This window comes from Cuculus canorus, chromosome 4, assembly GCF_017976375.1.
Source record: "Cuculus canorus isolate bCucCan1 chromosome 4, bCucCan1.pri, whole genome shotgun sequence".
NCBI classification, from domain to species: Eukaryota; Metazoa; Chordata; class Aves; order Cuculiformes; family Cuculidae; genus Cuculus; species Cuculus canorus.
This window is the reverse complement of record NC_071404.1, coordinates 74,251,132-74,273,399: the sequence shown is the minus strand read 5'-3', so window position 1 is coordinate 74,273,399 and position 22,268 is coordinate 74,251,132. Positions and strand designations below refer to the sequence as shown.

Here is a 22,268-nt window from a genome sequence, read left to right as displayed (position 1 = left end):
ATATTTGGAGAAGTTCAGAAAGATAATGAAAAGCATATCATATCTTACACCACTTGTAAACACTTAAATGAAACCTTATATTAACAGTAAACATTTATACTGAATGTGAAAATTGTCAGGCCTTAATAATGGCAAAGTACAGGACAAAACCAATTGAGATTTAAATAACAGACAAATCTGGAGACAAATCTGACATGTTTTGCAAAAATGTGAAGTAAGACCCAGGCAGTAAATGTAAAGTACACGAAGGAAGACTCTTGGCAAAACCCAAATAAGCCTGTAAAGGTCTCAACCTGAACTCCTTGGGAAATGCTGGGTATGGAACTTTTTTGGGTGAGATTTATTCTCACATCAGGAAACGCAGAGCTAAAGAAAAATATAAGCTTGTATTTTCTATAGAAAAATATTTTAAAATATGTGGATCACCCCTTAATTAACCTCATTTTTTTTCTTCCTGTGTTTAACTGCTTACATTATTCTAAAACTAAGAGCTTTCCTTTGCTCCCAAAGACAAAGTCTTATAATGCCTACATGTGAGGTGTAGATACAGTAACACTACCTGCTTTCAAACCTTATGTGGAGAACTTGACAATATTTGTATTCCTCTTAATAAAAGTCATTTGCTGCTACAGGTATTTTGCGTTATCACTTCACCACATGGTTAGCAAAAAAAAATAGTTTTGAAAAAAAAATCAGCAAGAATGAAAAAATGTGGCCTGGAATAAGCAACCATGATCAGCCAGACAACACTAAAATAGGCTACTCCGGCTTGCAGCTACCAAAAGCTGAGCTCTCAAACAGAATCCTAGAAATCCTATTGCTTTGCCAACCTGGAAATGCAGAAAAGAGAGTGGTGTCATCTGCTTACAAACCAGGAGGACAGTGACAAGCACTATCTGAAGGGTACTTCATGCACTGAAGTAGTGAGATTAAGTTTAAGACATCTGTATATTTCATATAAACCCTTTACTTCGTGTGTTTTAAACCTTTTCTTAATGCAAGTAAAACTTCCAGCTATCACTAATTATTAATGTTGAGGTGTCCCTCAAACCACACTTAGGAGCCAGTTGGACATGGCACGTATCAAAGATAGTGACTAGAACCGGTATCATACTGTCAAAAACCACACCGGAACGTGAGCTGAAGGTTCAGGGCTATAACAGTCTGAAAAGCATGAACGTAGGGACCCAGAAAAATGTCCAGAGGTAGCCTCACACGGGCTTCATGATGCATACTCAGAAGCAGACCATAACCTGCCTCGCAGCCTCACTAACAGCAAACTACCACAAGTTAAGCAGCAATGTGTGAGTAACAGAAGTCCTAGAGAATCAGACAGATCTTCACGCTTCGTCTAGAAACTCCCCACAGACAGCATCAGACCATGATGGGGGCCAGGCCAAGTGAGTTGTTCTTTACAAGAAAACCTGTTTGACAGCAGCTGTGGCAATAGACCTTAAGGCCTCAGCAAATTCCAGTGTCAATGCACAGGGGTTTTTCTACATTTAACAAGAGTGATGGGTAGTTTCCCTATCAATGAAATGGTGACATGCAAGGTACTGTTCCATTCTTTTTACAAGGCTAGCTTTCGTTTCAATCAAGGCACATACAGGCTATTACGACAGTGAAGTGCCTACAGAAACAAGGGTGCCTTATGTGTAGCCGATGTTTAGTTACATTTCAGCCCTAAAATACCAAAGCTGATTAATGTCAGGAAAAAAAACATCAGTAATACTTTCTGCTGGGTCATCACCACTAGCAACACATCCCCTGTTGAGAGGAGAGGCCAAGTCACTTAAGATCACAGATGGTGCAAGTTAATGGAGTCCAGTTTTGCATTTAAGTGTGAAAAACGTGAAAGAAGTAACAAGATGCTCTCTTAGTAACTCGAAGGGGTTTGAAAGTTATAGCAAGGGGCTCACCCACTGACAGAGGCGTACTTAAACTATCAGGCTTGAAAGTCATGTTGACACAGGAAGAAAAAGGCTGATAAGAATTTACAAGTCTACAGAAGTAGTAGGGGTTTGAACCTTATCATTATTAAAACTCAAACAAACCCTTTACAACGATTCGTCTCCTCAGCTGAGGAGTAAAATCCTTTAAGAAATATTTCTAATAAATAAGGCACAGAAACTCTTCTGTTGGAACAGCTGTGAAAGGTTATTGGAAAATTTAAACAAAAAATGTCACTTCTATTAGAAATGCCCGATGTTTTTGTCAGAAAATTTCTCAATTAATTCAGTTTGGGGGAGTGAAAAAAAATTCTGAAATTTTGCAATAGAATTTGCAATGAAAATAAAAACATGCATCTTCACTGAAATGCCCGCCAGAAGAAAAAAACGTATATTTCTTTGAGAACTCTAGCATATGCATTAGTTGGACTTTATTACACCATTAATTGCCTATTTTCCACAGTAGTTCTGTAGTTCTATCTATTTGCTACCTACAGTCTGTAAAGCTCTTGGTTTTTTGTTTGTTTTTTTTGTTTTTTAAACAGCTGAAGTAATTTCTGCTCCTAAAATTTAGCAAAAGAGGGTCTATTTAATCACCCATGATGAAAATTCAATAGATGTTGATCTGCTCTTGGAAAAAGAACAGCATCAACATAATAAAAACCCATTTTCACTTTATGAGGAAACAATCACCACCAGTCAACATTACATAAAAAAAGGGCGTGAAAATATAGGGGCAGTGGGATTCAAACCTTCCGTATTTTGTAGACAAACACAGATTCCACAGGCAAGGAAACCACAGCACTGGCAAAGTCATCATCCTCAGACAGATGTTTGGGAACTCATTCCTGTCTCACCAATAGGGAAATACAGAGAAAATCTAATATTGAAAAAAAAATCAAAATTCAGTCAACACCTCATATTATTTCATTACACCCTGTCATGTGCATGGAAGACTAAATTTAGTACCCAATGTCATTCATTTTTTTTTGGCAATAGCAGGGTATGCTGTTTCTAGAACACACGGCCTTCTCAAAAAAATTTTTTAGGCCCAAATATTTCCTGGGAAATATAGAACAAGCTAAATTCTGATGCAACTGTCAATAAAAAAATGCAAGAATTATATAATTATTATTTTATTTTAATATTCTTCTTTAGGAAAAGAATAGAGGAGGGTGTAAACCTCCCAAAGAGTGCCCCAGAAAGACTGTTGAGCTCAGGACCTGAATAAGGACAGCTTTCTTCTTGTACTGTCCCAGCAGCAAGCTGAGACAGTGACTCAAAGAGAAAACCTCGACAGGAGGTTGCCTGCCTTTCATACTTACCATGACTTACATACCCATTCCCTAGAGGAATTATATATATAATAGGTATATTCCCTCTAGGACCTGAGGGACCAGCAGGAAGATGTGTCAGGGGATGTTTAGGTTGGATATTAGGAAAAGGTTCTTTCCCCAGAGGTTGGTGGAACCCTGGAACAGCTCCCAGGAAAGCAGTCACGGAGCCAAACCTGACAATATTCCAGAAGCATTTGGCCAATGCCCTCAGACACACAATGTGAATGTTGGGGTTGTCCTGTGCAGGCACAGGAGTTGGACCCTACAATCCTAGCAGGTCCCTTTCAACTTAGGTCACTCTGTGATTCTGTAAAATTCATAAATAAATCTCAACATTAATTCAAGGCTGTTGGCTGTCGCACAAACTGTGTCAGGCCTCGAGTCTTTAGCTTCTAAAGACGTATTTTACACCGAAGCAATTTACTTGACTGCAGCCCATGCAGACATATTCGTAATAAAAGCTTCAGCCTAACACTCTCAGGCACCACTAACAAATCAACTGTGAAATTAAGGAATTCACGAGTTGACTTTAAAACATATCCAATACTTGGCCACTAGATCACACCAAACCTTGCTATTTTGAGGCTAAATACTGTTAACATTACCCAAGCTGCCCAGCTTCAAATGAACAAGAAAGAACAGGAGACAAAGCTTCCTCAACAGTACTGTGAGCACTGATAGGTTAAGTGTCCAGAAGATACGTAACATCAACTGCCATCTATTGACCAGTTCTATGCAATATACACAAGGTCTGAAACAAAAATAGGAGACTAACCCTATAGCTCAGGAAGGAAGAGTGGGAGTGGAGAAGCAAAGAGATGGTTATAGAACATGTTCTGACCCTTCACAGAGAGACAAGGTTCAACTTGATCACTTCACTCAGTATGAGGGGACACATGTTCAAATAGAGATGGTTTTTTACCCTCGGTCAGAAACTGTCAGCGTGTGCCAGTCCCCAACACTTTGTCTGTGACGCAGGTTTTAGCTAACAACAACATCCCTGTGCTTTAGCATCCACGCTGTTCTCCAGACCCAGCTCCCTCTTCCCAAAGAAAGAACTCAGCTTTTGTCAGCAGAAGAAGTGAAAGCAAGAAGGACAGAGATCCTCAACAGCATTTCAGCACATGACCTGTGGAATTACTTTGAAGGTCAGCAGCGCCACGTACTTTCATCGAAACAGTACTCTGGTGACATTTTAATATTAGGTGGTTGGTATTTTCTTCTCCTTACACTGTCAGTAGGGCTTTGGGCTTACCTTCTCTGTTTACTCCAGTGCGACTCGACACCTGGGGCCACCCAGGCTGTACTCAGTTTAGCAGCTGCCAGACCTTAATCAACTTTCTACAATGATTTTTCCAGCAGCCTTCCCTGACCCACCGGATCAGGTTTGGCATTTAATCCCACCGGTAAAATACATTTAGATTTAATCTCTACAATGACATTTTCCATGTTGAACAGCACATTATTACTTTTAAGCTACTTCACCATTTTTCCGGCCAAAAGACTTGACTTTTTCCAAGATATTTACAAGAACAGCCCTTGAGGAAGGGTGCTGCGATTACGTTTACTTCCACATGAGTAGGCTTAGTTGATACAAAAATACCTTCTGGATTTATATGTATTGTTATTTATTATTTGAATTATTATTTTGCATGCAAAAATAAACTTCAAAATAAAAGGTACGCATAGGAAAGCGTAAGAAAAGGAACAGCCAACACCCTTACAATCTTTTGAAAAGGCAACGTGTAGGATGCCTGGAGAGAGAGATTTCATGTGTGACTTCCTGGCTTTCCTTGTTCTTAGCACCGACAAAAGTAAACCCTGGGAAAGACACTATCTTTACATCTCCTAATCTTCAGTTTTGTCTTTGTTTAAGTGGCCTAGGGTCACAAACAAGTTACAGTGAATTAGTATCATTCTGAGGAGTTTCAAACAACTTGTGCACAGGTAAAACCTTCACTGAGAAAGTTCTTATATAGTACAGTTAGAAAACATCTCTTTGTTTATATTTAGATTAGGTGTGTGCTTTTAAAGCACACTTCCCAAGTGTCTCCTGTTACTGTGCTTTGGTGCACACTTCCAAAATGTTTTGGACTCCATGACCTTTTGGAATAAATTAAACCAGAAGGTTTAATGCATTCCCGGGATTGCTGTTGTGCATTCACAGTCCATAAGACCAGACTACACATAACCTGCAGTAAAATCACTGAAACGCAAGATAAGCATCAGATCCTAAGCACTAACTGCTTCACTTTACAAACCTACTACTGCACGGTACTACTTAGTAACACACACAGTCTCTGATTTCCACAATGAAGCGTTAGACTGTGACTGCCTTGAGCACCAGAGAGGTGCCTACATGCATTCACTTCCAAGAAGACATGGGAATACATCTGAATTTTCAGTTCAGCTTATACTGCTCTTGGTTAAAGATCTGAAATGCTCAAAGCTATACTGTCAGTACTACATACAAATACATTAGGGTATCAACCTGGTAAAGCAAATAATCTTAATCACTTCTACAGAAGAAAGTGAGGAGAGAATCTGACTAAATGAGCAAGACTCCTGGAGAATTCCCACCTTTTTCTCCAGCAAGCAGCACATACCTGCTCGGAAATGAAATGGTAGGAAATGCTCCAGCAGTAACCACAGATCTACTTGGTGTTAAAGCACATGGCAGAAACTGCCAAAAGCTCTGCGTCTTGGGAAGGGCAGAGATTCCAACTTAGCCAGCACCTCTGAGTTCAGGGAAACTTCCAGGCAGGTGATCTCAATATTGCACAATTATTGCATAACCTACACACTCAGCAGTTGTTTTCTGTGCAAGGGGGAATTTGTTTGTTTCCTGGGGAATATTTTTTTAGATCTTTTTTCTTTCAATACACTAAGTTAAAATCAAGCATAAACGCCAAACACACAAGGATTAACTATTTAAGTTTTTTCAGAGTCTCTTAATGAGATCCTAAATGTCAACCAGTAAATTCCTGACAAGCATCAACCTACTATAAACATTAAATAAGTCTTTGTATTTTTGCTAAGCACACAATTGCTTGTGTAAATAACAGCTCTCTTCAATTAATCTCTCGGTATTTTCTCTTTACCTCTTCCTTGTCCCTTCCAAACACTCAAACTCCTCTCACCACTCTGTTCTTTCACTCACGTCTGAATTGCACCACCTAAACCACCTATTTATTCCCCTGTCCCTGTTCCCAATGAACCACCAGGAAGCATTGCACAAACTACTGATCACTTCTAAACTAAAGTTTGGCATACACGAGCTAAAACTTTTATCTAAGACCTCCAGTTAATACCCTCCAGACCTAGGCAGAACTATAGAAAATTTTAAAAAGGACCAGTTCTGATCTGTACTTATTTAGAAAGCAATTCCGTGCTCAGACTTGCATGTGCAAACCACTACCTCAACTATCATCTTCCCTATTTCCTAAAAGATCTGACTTCCCTAAGCAGTCACAGCTCCCAAAGGATTACTAGTAAAAGATAAGTTTACTTCTAACTTTTTGTTTCTTTTCTCATGGTGGATGAGAAGGCCAGAGGCAGGCAGTATATGGAATGCTAGACCAGCTTAACTTCACCTGGAGATCTCCCTTTACCAGGGGAATTCACATTTGGCCATTTGAATAGAGCTCTCCACCTCTTTGCTGGCTGAGTTAGACAATATCTCATCTTTGTCCTCTAGTAAATACACATACGTGACAAGGCTTTTCCCCTAAATCAGGGAACCTTGCACAAACTGAGACTCAAGGTTCAAAAATAATCTTGGTGACGTCTGCAATGTGCTTTTTATTTTGCCTTCAATTAAATAAAAGTTAGTCATGTTGCAGCTTAATATTTGTCATCAGTAAAGTACAGCCTCTACAAAAGCTCACAGTGATGGATATTAAGGAGACAGTAAGAATCAAAGTGCTGGAAATTGAGGTTTCAAGAATAGTGAAGCCTTTACAGAAATGTTTACTCTGTAAACAATTAGAAACATTAATTTATATCTATAAATAACCACAGGTTAAAGGAACAAGTTAGTACTGCTGTTATTGCAACACAGAAGAAATCCAACACAGAAGGTCAGTAAGGGAGTCATAATTAGAATTTAACAGTTAATGACTTAAACCTTCGCCTGTTATTTTGATAAGTATAAAATACCTTGGTTGGCATGGCCTAATCTCTACACAAACAGTAATTATTTACTTTTTGCCACACATGATTCACAGACAATTCTCAAGTAACCATAAAAATCAAGCTACACTTACTTACCCTTGTGTGGGTGCGAATATGCATCTTCAATCCATCATTCTTGCTGAAAGCTTTGTCACAATAAGGACACTGGTAAGGACGCTCACCTGAAAATGAGAAAAGCATTAGATTCCATAACGACAGCCTCAGTATCTGAAGGCCCTGCACCACAGTTATCTGTCAAACTGAGGTACTTTTTTTTGGCCTTGTCTTTACACACAGTTCAGACAAAAAGAGATTTAAGCATTAGTAAAGTTACAAATAAAGGTCCACCTGAGCAGGATGCAGGTTGGACCAAAATATTCCTCTTTGCTGCTTGATTTTGTTCTAGCAATAAATGAATACACACAGAGAGCCTTGGTAGAAACTAAAAAAGGAAAACACCTACTGCCCTTGCTCAAACCACAGTGACTTACACATGGTCACTTTTATGGTCAGGCAGTAACTGCTCCTAAGCGTTTCTTCTGTTTCACATCTGGTCTTTATTAGAGCCCTTCAGGTGCCAGAATCCAAATGAAATAAAACCTACTCTTTTTTTAATGCTGTATCTGAGCTAACTGTGTTAGAATGTAGTTAATCAAAGGTTCCTGCAATTTTTGTGTCACAATTCACAACTGAAATGGAAGCAGAAGAATGTTAGCATCTCCCTTGCAACATCCCATACCTTAAGGGTACTTAGTTTAATGCTCCATTACACTGGTGTCATTTAGCATCCATTTCCCCAAACTTATATTAATGTAATGTGGATACCGAGCTATTCAGAATCAGACTGTGAAGAGTTCCTAAGGTAGGTGCATAATTTAGAAGAAGTGATAAAGCTTTATAATTCCTCAAGGGCATTTTAATTTTTAACTCTTCAGGCAATGCACTGAAATCTGAGTTGATTGCCTCCTCTTCCTGTACCCAATGCTTTAAGCGCAAATATCAGACTATTTCTAGTACAAAAACACTGTTCAACAAATTAAGACATGATATCTATTTTTCTATTAACAAAATGGAATTTGTTCTATACAATCATAGTGTTGAAGGTGTCACAAACCCTTATTTGAAAACATCAGTTAAGCAAAGCCTGTTCTATTAGGTCAATGCACAGCTTTCCACTCATGGAAGAACCTCTGCATGTATAGAGAGATCTAACACTCCAAATGTCAAATACTTAATAACATTCATACTCGATTCTGGAAAACAAGTGAGTAAGAAAAATTACATTTTACACTTAAAAAATGCCCATCCAGCCATATTTCAGTGACACGCCAAAGATCAGAGTGCAAGACAGTGGCAGTAATAGGGATAAGCATTTAAAGCTCCACAATCCCTAAAAACAAGGATATGCATCTTGACTTCGAGAAAGACTCATCCCTCTTCTTGTCTTTTCTCTGCATAAGTTGTTCCTCCGTGATTGCGCAGAAGGAATTTACTGGGAGATGTTTTCTTTCTTGGGAACAAGATGTCAAAGGATCATGAAAAGCATGTAATAGAGACAGCTTACAGAAAGAGCTCCTCAGAAGAACCAACTGTGAGCTGATCAACTGATGGCCACCCTCATACAGAAAACCTGGAGCCACAGGTCGTGCAGAGAGTCGAGGATTGCATTTAAGTGAGGAGATACACTCCACCCCCACCTATTTAGCAGACAGACCATTCTGTTCTTTGCCATCTTTCACTGTTTACATAACTCAACTGCAGCAAAAACCTGTGTAGCAAAGTACTTGCGACATACAAATATCTTCCTGTATTGTATTCCGCCATCTCTCAGAAAGCACAAATGTGGCTTTTTTTTTTCTTTGAGAATGATGACAACAGTCACTGTGTTACAGCTGTGTTGTCACTGAGCACTTTGAAATGATATTTGCTCTCATGACCCTCAATGTCTTTAACCCAGGCCTCTGAAATTCAAACACTCCAATAGTTGTCAGCACTCAAATTTTAATTAATTCAGCCAACATTTTTATGTTTTAGGGCTTTTGGATGTAGAAGTTAAAGCTTTCAGCAGTATGTAAGCAGATAAGCTCTGACAGGTAGTTGTACCTCTCCTGCCTCCTTCCCCCCATCCCCAAGACTCTTTCAAAGGACAGTTACAAGTTTGTCTGAAGCACATTAACAGTGTCCTTCAGAAATTAACCATGGACACCACGGTCTTTGATGAGCAAGGACATAAGAGCTTTCAGCAGATGCCAGTAGAGGGCAACAGCATGACTCCATATCAACACATTACACCTGAAAAAGGCTGGCCACCAGCAGCTGCTACATTCTGTGAATTTTCCATCTCTGCTGTTCCAAAAAAAAAAAAAAATTAGTTTACTGCATGACACAGACTGCAAGCTCTGACTTGACACTGATGCTTGGTAACATCCTATTTTTCTAAATTACATAAACAACTCCTCATACACTTGTGCCATTAATAATTGTCAGCAAAATAACCTAAAAGATGACCCCGAGTAATTTTACTATTATTCTTTTACGTTACCTTTTTTCACCTAATCTTCACAGACTGTTTGCCAAAAATATATACAAGTGGCTTGCATAAGCAACTGCTTCCCCTGTACATAAACACCTTTCAAATGTGTAACTTAGCTTCTACCTCAAACAGGTTCAGGATTTTACAAAATTAACTGGGGGCTGCCTAAAACAAATCTGTGTTTACAACAGCCATGTTTCTTAGAATTAATTTTGTAGTCTCTCTTGTAACCAGTCTGATGAGTTTTGGTGCCACTGTGTGAGAAATACATGGATACTTATTTTTTTAATAAAAAATTACTTGTATTTTAAGATTATTTGATATGTGAACAAGAATAAGATTCCCCTTATTTGACATCAGCCACGTGAAAATAGGATGTCTAATTTTTACTAGTTCTGAATCCCAATGAAATTAAGGATAAAAGACAGTTAGGATGAATCACTCTCCAGAAAGGGTTCAATGCTGCCAACACGCCAGCAGTCCCAGTACCACCAACACCAGGGCACCAGGGCCACGGCCACTGCAAATGCATTGCTTCAGACTCCCTCCACATCACATTACAACTGCAAAATCCTATCAAAATAAGTGAAAAGTCAGTGCAGTCTTGGAAAGAGTCATTTTGTCTGAGAACTGAACTGACTGCCCTCTGTCCATGCATCTTTTCCCGCTTACTGTTTCAGGAGTGTAGGTAACTAATTCACATTAGATGCCTGTGCTTACTGACAGCAGATTCTAGCAAGATTATTACAATCCCATTTACTAACATCTCTGCTTCTGACAGAGATTAACTTCTCTCCTTGCTTCAGAACTAGACTTGGCAAGCAGTATTCATGCTACAAGTCAGTTGCTCGCAAGAATGATCCCAGTAACAGATTCATCAATGAGATTAGTGGGGAAGCAGGTGCTCCCTAAGAGAAGTCTTACGGTCTACCCCACTTTAAGTCCTGCAAGATAAAGAGGAGCAGTGAATCCCTTCTCTGTGAGATGCAAATGGCATAAGATGACAATAGAGAAAAAAAAACAGATTTGAAATAATGAATGCTAAACACGTTCCCCTCACACACAAAGAAGTGCAATGTTTCATACACAACTACTTCAAGTGTCCACAAATGAGAGGGGTTTGTGCTCCAAGAAAGTTTAGAATTGTCACTAAGAAAAAAATGAAGAGCAAGAGTGACGTGAGCTGACAAAAGCTCATATTATCCACCAGTGGTTTTGCATTCATCTGCAATCAAGCAAAGACCACCAACAATCCATTACGAGCATCGAATATTGAACTTCAGATCAACTCACACACAGTAAACACTCGGAGATTTCCAGGTGTGAAACTTTTCTGATTCACAAAATGAATAGATCTGTTACAAGGAGATTAAAATTAAGAATGACCACGACAAGCAAATAAAATGGTGTTGCAAGTCATGTATCTCTATTTCTCTCGTCATCATGAAAAGTAGTTACTAAGGGACAAAAAGAAAGCAAGCTATCACCCCTATGACAAACTACAATTCCTTTCTTGGATTTATTGCTAGAAGCAAGCTTATGAGAGATGGGGTCAATGTTTGATAACATCAGACTCAGACAGGGTGCACCTGAGGTAAAGTTGTTGACACCAGTTTAACAGTTATGCCATTTGCACTCTGCATTTTTATATATATAAAACACCCTTACATACAAATCTATATAAATTACATAGATATCTTACGTTTGGAGGGTATCATATGGCGTTGAGCAGCCTGGTCCAGTGGGAGGTGTCCCTGCCCATGGCAGGGTGGGTGGAACTGGATGAGTTTTAAGGTCCCTTCCAACCCCAACCATTCTACAATTACGATCAGATTTTTACTGCAATGCCTTTTCTCTGCAGTCAATAGCAGAGTAAGCTTTTCAGAGGTACTATCTCACAAAGTGAAGGTGGTTGTCGTTTTTTTTTAACTTGATTTATATCAAAAAATATCTGGCTAATGTGGGAAAAGACCTTTCAACTTCCAAATATCCTACCGAGTCTTAATCCTAACACTTCACTTTTGTAAAATGTCTGGGAAAAAAGCTGACCCTTTAAGTTATCGTTTGCATTTCTCTCGTTAAACCACAACTGAGACTGTGATCTGCACTCTTGACTAAAACATTCCACCAGGCTTTCTACTTTACTACAGTATCAAACTTTAGTAGGCATGTTAAATACATCTTAATTTGACAGCTTGTCCAGTCAACACGCCCAGAAGTAACATTGTGAATGTAACAATAACCAAAAAGAATTGCTATAATTGAAACAGCAAAACATTTAAGCAAGACAGTCATAATAAACGCTATGTTTACCCTCAAGTTACAGCTGACTATCATATCTGTGCTGTCCAAGAACAACTGCTCGACACATTAATGGCACTTCTGTACAAACAACCCCAAATGAATAATCCTTGGATAAATTGCAGTGGATTTAATATAATTCAAAGTCTAGACATTGCACTTCCAGATTTTGTATGAACAAAACCAAAGCTTTTAACATAATAAAAATAAATTTAACCCTAATACAAGGATTACAAAAAACAATTTCATGATTGAAAACCATATGGCATTTTGACCTGAAGCCATGTCAGGATAGAACCGATAACTTTTTTTTTCCTCACGTGTGTACAACTCTACCTTGAGATCACAATACCTACTGGACCTTAATGTAGTATATTTAAACACCAGATTCTTCTATTCCAGTTTACTCAGGATGGACAATTTTCTATTTCCCAAATGCAGATAACCCTGGGAGCAAAACAATTGAGAAACAAAACCAAATACACAGTAGTTCTTCAAGATTTCAGTGGCCACAGCTAGACATTTAATAAGGACTTTGAGACACGGTAATTCAAATTAGTCGTATGTGTTGCTGTATTGACACTGTATGCTGCATTCCCTGTAGTCAGCTTAGCCACAAAAAAAGCTAATTACAGAGTCATTTTGGTGACCACTTGGAAACAATGAGCTCAAGTAAGATCAAGCAAATATGTACTTTACGGGTGACAAATATATCCCCATTGAATGGGACAAATGAAACATGCAACACAAATAGTCCTAATCTTAGGGGACTGTAATGAAAATGCCTGAAGAGACCAGCAAACCAAAGAAATAAAGAGAAGATGGTGAATAGCACACAGAAGCACGCCTTTGATGAACTACTACATTCCACATTGGAAGCAGCCTCCTCGTGGAGCTCTTTCAAACCATGTATAGGCATTACTCCCACTTAATTCTGATAAATTTGGAGTCACATTTACTGCCACCATTCCCATGCAGCTTGTTTGGTCACTTGTATTCAATTCACCAGTATGTATGTTAGCTTCCGTGTACAAATTCTCTGGCTTTCCATCTTTGTTGGAACTAAATTGCTGTATTAAGGAATGAAAAATTTTAATTATGCAGCAAAATTACCAAGGGTGGGTTTTATACTTTTTAATATGCTTCTGCTTGCTCAGTTGGGGCATTCAGCACCATTGTTCCAGGTCTCCACGCATGAACATCAGAACAACACTTAAGACTGCACTGCACACCACATGACGTGCAGTGTATGTGACTTAAAAAGAATTGTTTTCCTCAGTTTTCTTTAAAAATATTAATAAATAATTATGGAAAAGTGGTCTCTCAGCATCTTCCACAGACTATTTACCATCTTGCACATACAGGTCCTTTTCAGATGTTGAATTACTTAAGGATTAGAAATTAATTTCCTTAAAATAAATATGTATGTATTAAGTGTATTATTTCAAAACAACAATTTTCAGAACTGTTATGGTAAAGTCTAATCCTTTTTAAAGGCCTAACTTATGACTGAGGTAGGGGAGAGTGGAAGAAGCAAGACTCCTGCACAACTGTGGTGGAAAGATGGCAGTTCACCTGGGGAGGAATCGGGAGGCAAAGGGGCCATCTGGATCACGCATGCAACACTCCATACCAGGTGATCAACAGGGCAGCCCAGAACAGGAATTGCAAGAAGGCTCTTTTAGTCAGAGATAATCTGAGGTGATGACAGCATTCAACAGCAAGTAAGAACGGGCAAAAGGTTAACGGATATAACAAAATTATAATCTGTGACATACGCTTTAGAACATTATCTGTTCATATAGAGCACTTGGCAGCTTTACACATTTACTTTCAGCTGCTGTTCCTCTGTAAATGGCGTTCCCATCTAATTAAAAGGAAGTTTGTGGCCTTAACTGTACAGAACACTGTTCATGTACTACACAAATATGTACACAGACAAAGAAACCTAAGATACACAGAACTGAACTTTTCCCACATGAAAAGAACTACAGTGGGCATTAAAAATAATTATAGAATCACTAGGTTGAAGAAGACCTTTGAGATCATCAGGTCCAACCACACCTGTCCACTACTAAACTGCATCCCTAAGCACCTCATCTGCCCATCTTTTAAATACCTCCAGTGTACTGAGTTAAACAAGAACTCAAGGAACCAAGTGATTTCAACAGAACTTACATTAGAAAATGCCAGAAAACCAACTGCTGAACAAAGATTAACTGTTCCCACTTCATGAGCATATTCAGTGAGTTTCACCACCTTGGTGTTGCACAGCACATCAAATGGCCCTTTGAGAATACAAACACTTCTTCCAAATAATAAATTCCCTCCTGGGTAGAGGTAGCAGTTTTCTAGATACATTTTCAAAAGCATTTAATACCTTCAGTCTCTTAACCATCCTTATAATTATGACCAGGGATTTTAGAAAGGAAAAATACCAGGAGAGTAATCAAGAAGCTCTGCCAACTGCAGCAGCTAGCTGCTCTCTTTACGACACCCAGACTAGACGATAAAAAGTGATCTGGCCTACACAAAATTCTGGCCTGGCTGATTTTCACTTATTATCACTCAAAATTCAGCACTGTAGAAGGTACACAAGTACCCACACAGGAGTAGCTTTCTCATGCCAAAACCAAAAAAGCTTCATGATTTGAAAGATAAAATACTTGCGGATGTCAGCTGGGACAAGAGCCAGAAACACAGATATAGGTGTAATTCTACACTCCTAGTCAGCCAGATAAAGAAAGGGACAGCTCTTTGCTCTGAGGAGAACAGCCCTATTGCCCAAGAGAAATGGATAAAGAGCACTCAGGTATGGCTCAGAGACATTTCTTATACATTCTTCATTTTAATCAACAGTCAGACTTGGCAGACTGAAGACAAGAGATTAGATATTTCTCCTTTTTTTTTTTTTTTTCTTCGCTGATGATTAACAACACTGTCTGTTTTCCTACCAAGCCCTGATACTCATGTATTTTCCACGCACAAGGGAGAACTTGAATTGCTTTTATTTTAGTCAACCAAATGCATTTCCTGTTCACTAAAACCAGTCACATATAATAAGAAACAAAATCTCACATGTTATTCTTTTCAAAATAAGGGAAAACCACACTGCTTTGACCCTTTTTTTCCTGCTAATACTCTTTTTTGTAAGTACTTAGCCATGTCTGATTCTCTGAGGAACAGAAGCAGTATTTTCACAGCTGAGAAGGTTTGTTTTCTGCAGAGTTTTGGGGTTGTTCAGAGAATTCAGATTACCTGCAGTTAAGACTAACAGTTAAAACATTCGTCCTACCTGGTCCATAAAAATTATCATGATCTAAGTGAGGTTTTAGCTCTTTGTAACTACATGAATTATAAAGACTAGTAAAAGACTGTCTGAATCTGTGCAGTAAAGCAAGAACTACCATTAGTTATTACTTGCAGACTATCATCAGTTCTACAGTGGCTATATTTTAGTCACAAATAAAAACTCGACATACTTGAAAGAATAAAAGTTTCATTCTTTGCATCTGTCACTGAAATCAAGTAATTTGGCTTCCCTCTGAATGGAGCATTAACATCTATGACTTCAGTGAACTCAGTGGTCAACCAAATCTTTTAAAGTGTATGTATTAATCAATCAGTAATTGACCTGAAGATGTCTCTAGCATTCAAATAACCTATCCCTTACAAGAACTTTTCTTCATTCACAGCAGCAGACAACAAGAAGCTGACAGCTGCATGAAACTTTACAGGTACTTTAAAAGACTTAACTGTTGTCTGAAGATAAATAGGACAATGATGTATAAACTGAAAGGTTTAGAAATGCAGAATCCTTACCTTTGAAGCCTTCTGCAAGCTCCTTTTTAAATTCGGTAGATAAAAGAGAGACCATTTATAAGTTATTGAATAGAAACAACCTACGTGCAGACATGTGCAAGCTGTTCACTGACTAGATACAGACATTTTTTCACATCCTTCACTGGGATATGAGAGGAAGTTCCTTCAAGCTTCCCTTTTATCTTTTTTTTAATGTAAGAAAATATAAATTATTTATAAGGTAATTTGCCATAACATTTGCTAGAACAAGGATCCTGGCTGTACATTATTTCCAATGTACATAAACAAACAGTTGCCGGTTTAGCTATTAAAACTTTAGAGATGTTTTTACATAGTAATAAACAAGAGTTACACTGTATTGCAGCTCATTACTTCCTTCAACTACTGTGTAGACTTTTATGGTCCCAGATGACTGAACTACTGTTAATAACCAAAGATTTTTATTATAATTCCACAACTAATATTTTGTTCAGTTACTCATGGATTTTTACATGGAAGTGCATTTGGACCTAGATTTTTATACAGTTGGATCTTAAGTATGATTTTAAATATACTCAAATGAGTAGGTAATCAAATTGTGGAAATGTGACTACACTGGCAAGGTTAGGACCATAACATCAGCCTCCCAACACAGAGGTATCTCATGAAGGCAATCAGCCCCTAAAGTTATAGAGGGCAAGTATGATGAAATGTTTCCACAAGCTTATAAAACAATCTTTAATTATGGAAATGGAAATTGAGAAGGTAAACTTTACTCCATTGACACAAGGGATATGGAAGTCCACAGCCTGAATGCTTTTTGCAGTTTTAATGCAATCTCTTGGTATTTTCTTTTACCCATGTATATGGGAGCAAATTTACAACGTACCTTCTCAACTCATGCTTACAAAATAAAGCAGCTTTTTCCACACACCAGAGACTATCACATGTAAAAATGCCCCATTAAGTCATGGGTTTTAAATAGCAGAGAACAGAAACATTAATCTTCTCAGAAAACATTTGAGACAGATGTCACATCATAGTTATCTTACTGGCTTTTTATAAGGACTTTGACTAACTGTGATGGAAAAAGCAAAATATGGGTACATTTGCATGCAAAAGCATTTTCTGGAAGACACGTGTGGCCATTAGTTGGCCCTCACCAGTTCCTCTATAATGGAGTAGGTAGAGGACAGCACACAAAGGTCAGAATTACAGTTAAAAAAATATATTTACCTGCAAATATAATGTATTTCAACAACCTGCATTGCTGCACAGCTTGATGCTCTACATCCCAAAGACAGTAGGGATTAGGATACAACTAATTAAGAAAGCAGCACTGTAAGTATCGGACAGATAAAATGCGTGTGTGTGTGTTTATAGATATACATATATTTTACACAGGCAGACACGAGTACATGCACACACAACAGTAATTAACAGATTGAAATAGCTATGTATAAAGCAACTACGAAGCTGCACAAATGCAGCCAGGAACAGTTAACACTGAAAGTTGCTTGAAACTTCAGGGAAGTAATTAACCTCCTGGCCCCCAGTTTTCAAGCAGAACGAGCAGTCCATAGAATTTCTTTTACAATTTATGAACGAGCCAAGGAATTTATATCACAGTCAGAGGATTCTTTTGCTGAATTAACCCCAGCTCCCTCTGACCCTAAGAAGTCATAAACCAACAGGATACTGCTGAGGGAGAATGTGCTATAGTGTTTCAGCTGACCTACAGAGCGCTGTCTCTGTCATGCCAAGGCTGGAACCCCAGATGATGAATTACAGAGCAATACGCTGGGGTTCAGATGCAAACATCAACTCCGTCCATCTATACATGCACATGCAGACAGGTTCACTCACCCCAAACCAGCTCAGTTAGGGCTCATTTACAGAGTCTTACTCTAAGATAAAAGAGGGAAGAAAACTGCTTATTGAGGAAGCATGCATACATCTGTGAGTAACAATATTTAAGAACACATGCTGCGTATTAAATAAAAGCCAAAACCCACTGAGCTTCTCTTTTTGTATACAGATTATTAAGCGTATCAGAAATGCAATTCCAAAGCAGAACCAGGACAGCAACCAAGAAGCTCAGTTTTTATAAAGAACAGCTTTATAAATAAAAAAGGATAAAAATTGATACACAACTCTCTTTTAAAAGAACTCTGTCTGGATTTGTTTTGTAAATACAGAACAAAGCCTCTTATACAAAGTAGCTAATAAAACAAAGTCTGGCTGACCATGTGTGCAGAAAATGGGATAACACAAATGTCTGCACCAGGACCTCAAATCTAATCAGCTGTAATCACCAAGACATAAAGGTCTTCGCAATATTTACACTCATGGTGTACTGCTTAGTTGCTCCAAAAGCTTAGCCCTGGCTGAAGGCTTATTCATGAAGATGAATCACCTCTTGAAAACAGACAGTGGACGGTTGTTTCACTTCCAGCTCAGAATGAGAAGTAATACTTTGAAGTCTGACTAAGCAAAAAGGAGGGCACAGTTTTGAATTGATTACTTCAAAACCACAGAATTTAATTTAACCACCAAGACCATGAAGTAGTCAGCACTGAAACATTTAGAAACCAAACATCCATCACTGAATAAGATAAGTTGGTGGCTACGCTGTTTGATCAACTGAAATTTTCGTACCGCTCAGAACATCCCTGAAATGTTGTCAAGGATCTTCACAATGCAGTGAACTCTATCACCAAAAGCCATCAACTGAGTACTCAAACTTTTCTATACTGTTTGCAGACAACACTGATTCCCTTCACTGACCTCCCTTACCTTCTCTGGAAAGAATGAAAGCTATTCCTGAGAAAGTTAAGCTTCTCCAGGCCACTGACCACTGGACAAAAATTTCCTCTTGTATTTAGTCTGCATGTATTATGACCGTGAACAACTCCAATGAAGTCTTCAGGTACAGCACAAGTCAAACTCGCCTCACCAGAAGTGCAACATGTATCTATCTATGGTGTTATCTCACTAAACCTCACATAAGGCATTTTGCCATATAACTCTGAAATTTTCTTTTTAAATCACAAGTCATGATTTAGCAGCAACTTCCTCCTCTTCCTCCCTCCCCCAGGATAATCAAGAAATGGTCAGGAATAATAATAGAATGGCATCTAAAACAACCACAAAAATGTATTTCAGTTGATTCTCACAGTGAAGTATGTGAATCACAAAACCCTCCACCAAAAACACGACTGACATCTCAATAGCAGCTAGACTGGAAGAGGAAAAAAATCAGAGTTTATTTATCACAGGTCTATAAATTAATTTAGCAAAGCATTTTTCCTGAATTAGTAACTCTATAAAATGAGCGTTTCTAGATTTTCAAGTAAAGGAAGAGGCCTTGAAACCTTCCCTCATGCTGCTGCATTACTCTTTTCACACCGTGTATTCCTGTAATTCCAGCCTGTGTTATCATCTGGCAAGGAAAGTTCCTTCCAGTACCTGAAGGGGCTACAGGAAAGCTGGGGAGGGACTTTAAAAGTGCATGGAGTGACAGGATGAGGGGGAATGGCTTTAAATTGGAAGGGGGAAGATTTAGATTAGACATTAGGAAAAAAATTCTTCATGCTGAAGGTGGTGAGGCACTGGCACAGGTTGCCCAGGGAAGCTGTGGATGCACCATCCTTGGAGGTGTTCAAGGCCAGGCTGGAAGGGGCCTTGCACAACGTGATTCAGTGGGAGGTGTCCCTGCCCATGGCAAGGGAGTTGGAACTGGATGATCTTTAAGGTCCCTTCCAACCCAAGCCATTCCATGATTCTATGTACTGGAAATTTTCAGTGCCTTTCTACTCCAACTAAGTTCAAAATGTCACAGTTTACTGTTTCTAGTATAATAGCAGCTACAAATTTTGCAAGGCTCTATAGTCGAGGTTAGAGGTCTCTGGTGTGTGGTTTCACGGAACTCACCTCAGCCTACCTCCCAAATTTAGGAAAGGCTTCTCAAGAGAGCTGCAACATTAAATGTAACTGGTAGCAGCACGTGTGAAAAGCATTTTCACTCAGACAGCTATTAAGCCTTTCCCCAAGAGCTATCTGCGCTACCAGCTTGAAAAACTAGGGCCTTTCTATTCTGTGCACCTGATGTATAACATCAAGAGTACACAGGAAAAAATACCTAAAGTTTAAGCAAAGGGGCTGTAGAAATAAGGAAAAAAACAAGAGCAGCGCACTAGTGAAGGCAATAAAGCAGACTTGTCTGCAAAAAACATTGGAACATGAATCTAGAGATTTTAATGAAGAGTTAGAGTAACATTTCAAAATTCCTTTAAGCATTATAAAATTCCTCATTTTCATGAAAGTCTATTTTGCCAAAACATGAGAAAATTAAAGGGTAAGTTCCTCACGGGACGCCAAGGTGAAGGTAAAGAAATACCCATAATTAAAAGAGCAAAATGACTTCATGAAAAATGTTAACACAGATTAGAAATCGAGACAGTCATATTGCAGAAGCCCAGACTCATGTGCTGAGTGACTATCGAATTGCTTCCTTTTACTCCTGTCTACCCGATTCATTAAAGTACAGCCCAGAGGAGTAAGTGGTTGACCCTTCCAAAAGGCAGTCCCCAAGGGTTCTCTAGATCCTCATACCACATGGCCCATGAGCACTGAGGGGTTTTTCCCTTCAAATTCTCTGCATCTTCAAAATAAGGAAGAAAAATCTGCAGCTTACAGGGCAGAAGGCCAAACAGGAAGACAGAACAGGTGAGATTGTGCAAGAGGGACTTGAAAAGAAGTCGATGAAGTGGAGTTGTAGAAGAACAAACAAGCATAAAGACAAAAGGAATGGACAGAAGTGCTGCATTACGATTCTGGGTCTTGCCAGCTTTGCCCAGCAGTGTTTCTGGTCTCCGTGATTATACAGGATACACAACCCGATCCACCTGAGCAGAATGCATATACAGAGGCTTTTATGTATATGTTCTCATACAGTTACTGTAAGGGATAACAAATGTTCCAAACATGGAATTTAGTAATGAATAAGAGCTAAAGACAAAAGTCAGTTTTAGCCTTTTACCCTGATTGTAGGACCAGGACAGAAATTTGCTAGTGCCTATAGGAGTCAAATCTGAGAATCACAATAGCAAAAGAATCAAGAAGTAGTAAAACCTGTAATTTTAACCTTAAGACTAATCTTAGTCTTGATAGACTGAAGTGATCAAGACTTTTCCAAATGTAGTAAAAAGCTAAATGATTAAAAACCAATTCTGTCATCTCCCTGCACAACAAATTTGCTTATGTGCAGTAAATGGAATGCCATAGGACGGCTATTTGTTAACTGATGCTTTGACTGCCAAAGGCAAACCTACACCATTTCATGTTGGAAACAAATTATCACAAAGAAACCCTCTTTACTTGCCTGCCACTTATTTGAAATGAAAATAGAAGCTCACACAACGAAACCAATCAACATGGCAACATGACTAATTTAGTTTCAGTGTGTTTATAGAAGCACATATAAAATGCAACAGGAAAGCAGTAATGCAACCTGAGTGGCAAGATAAAATAAATTACATAGCTCAGACCTGGGAATATTAGGAGACTGGCACAATGAGTCAGATGTTGCAAAAGAAAATAAAGTTTGAGTTAAAGCCTATTCAAGGTAGAACATTCTAATTTGGGTATCATGCAGGTCGTGAAAAGGTCAGAAGCTACACTAATATGTGATCAGAGTTTCAAAACACCTTAGCAGCCATGTAGGTGATTAAACTTATAATGTATATAACTATATACATCTATATATAATTATAGAATCTGCTTTTACACATTAGGTTGGTAAAATGTCTGAAAAAGATGCTGTTAGGCCTATCTGCGTGTTTGCATTACTGTTTGTAGATAAATTGCAGACGTACTTACAAATACCTTATTATGTATATTTAGAAAGTCTTCTCCGTTCACTACAACAAACACACTGTACCTGTATGGCTTCGAATATGAACTCTCAGTGTTCCATTGCTTGCAAACTTCTGTCCACAATACGGGCAAATCTTCTCTTTTTCTCCTGTGTGAGTCTACATGGGGTGGAAAAGAGATGAATGAAAGCCTTGGCATAACTTTAAAAAAGGGAAATACAGAATATTCTAACTATATTGACATTAACCATTGTTACCTCCACTGTGTATTTTATATCATCTCATCAGGCAAAGATTC

The 22,268-nt window shown here is 38.5% G+C and overlaps 1 protein-coding gene across 32 annotated transcripts in view; it reads right to left on the bottom strand.

Moving 5' to 3' along the window:
- Window positions 1–22,268, bottom strand: part of PRDM5 (PR/SET domain 5) — a 201,033-nt gene that overhangs the window by 130,322 nt on the left and 48,443 nt on the right. For 31 of the 32 annotated variants that reach the window (XR_008449528.1, XR_008449525.1, XR_008449529.1 and 28 more), the window contains 2 exons: window positions 22,036–22,129; window positions 7,556–7,641 (listed from right to left, as the gene is read on the bottom strand). Coding sequence is in view for 4 of the 32 variants with exons in the window: in XM_054064346.1 (XP_053920321.1) it covers window positions 7,556–7,641; window positions 22,036–22,129 (180 nt within the window). In the remaining 28 variants the exon portion in view is untranslated. Of the gene's footprint in view, window positions 1–7,555; window positions 7,642–16,115; window positions 16,138–22,035; window positions 22,130–22,268 lie in introns of those variants that run through there. The other variant, XM_054064347.1, reaches the window with a different exon arrangement.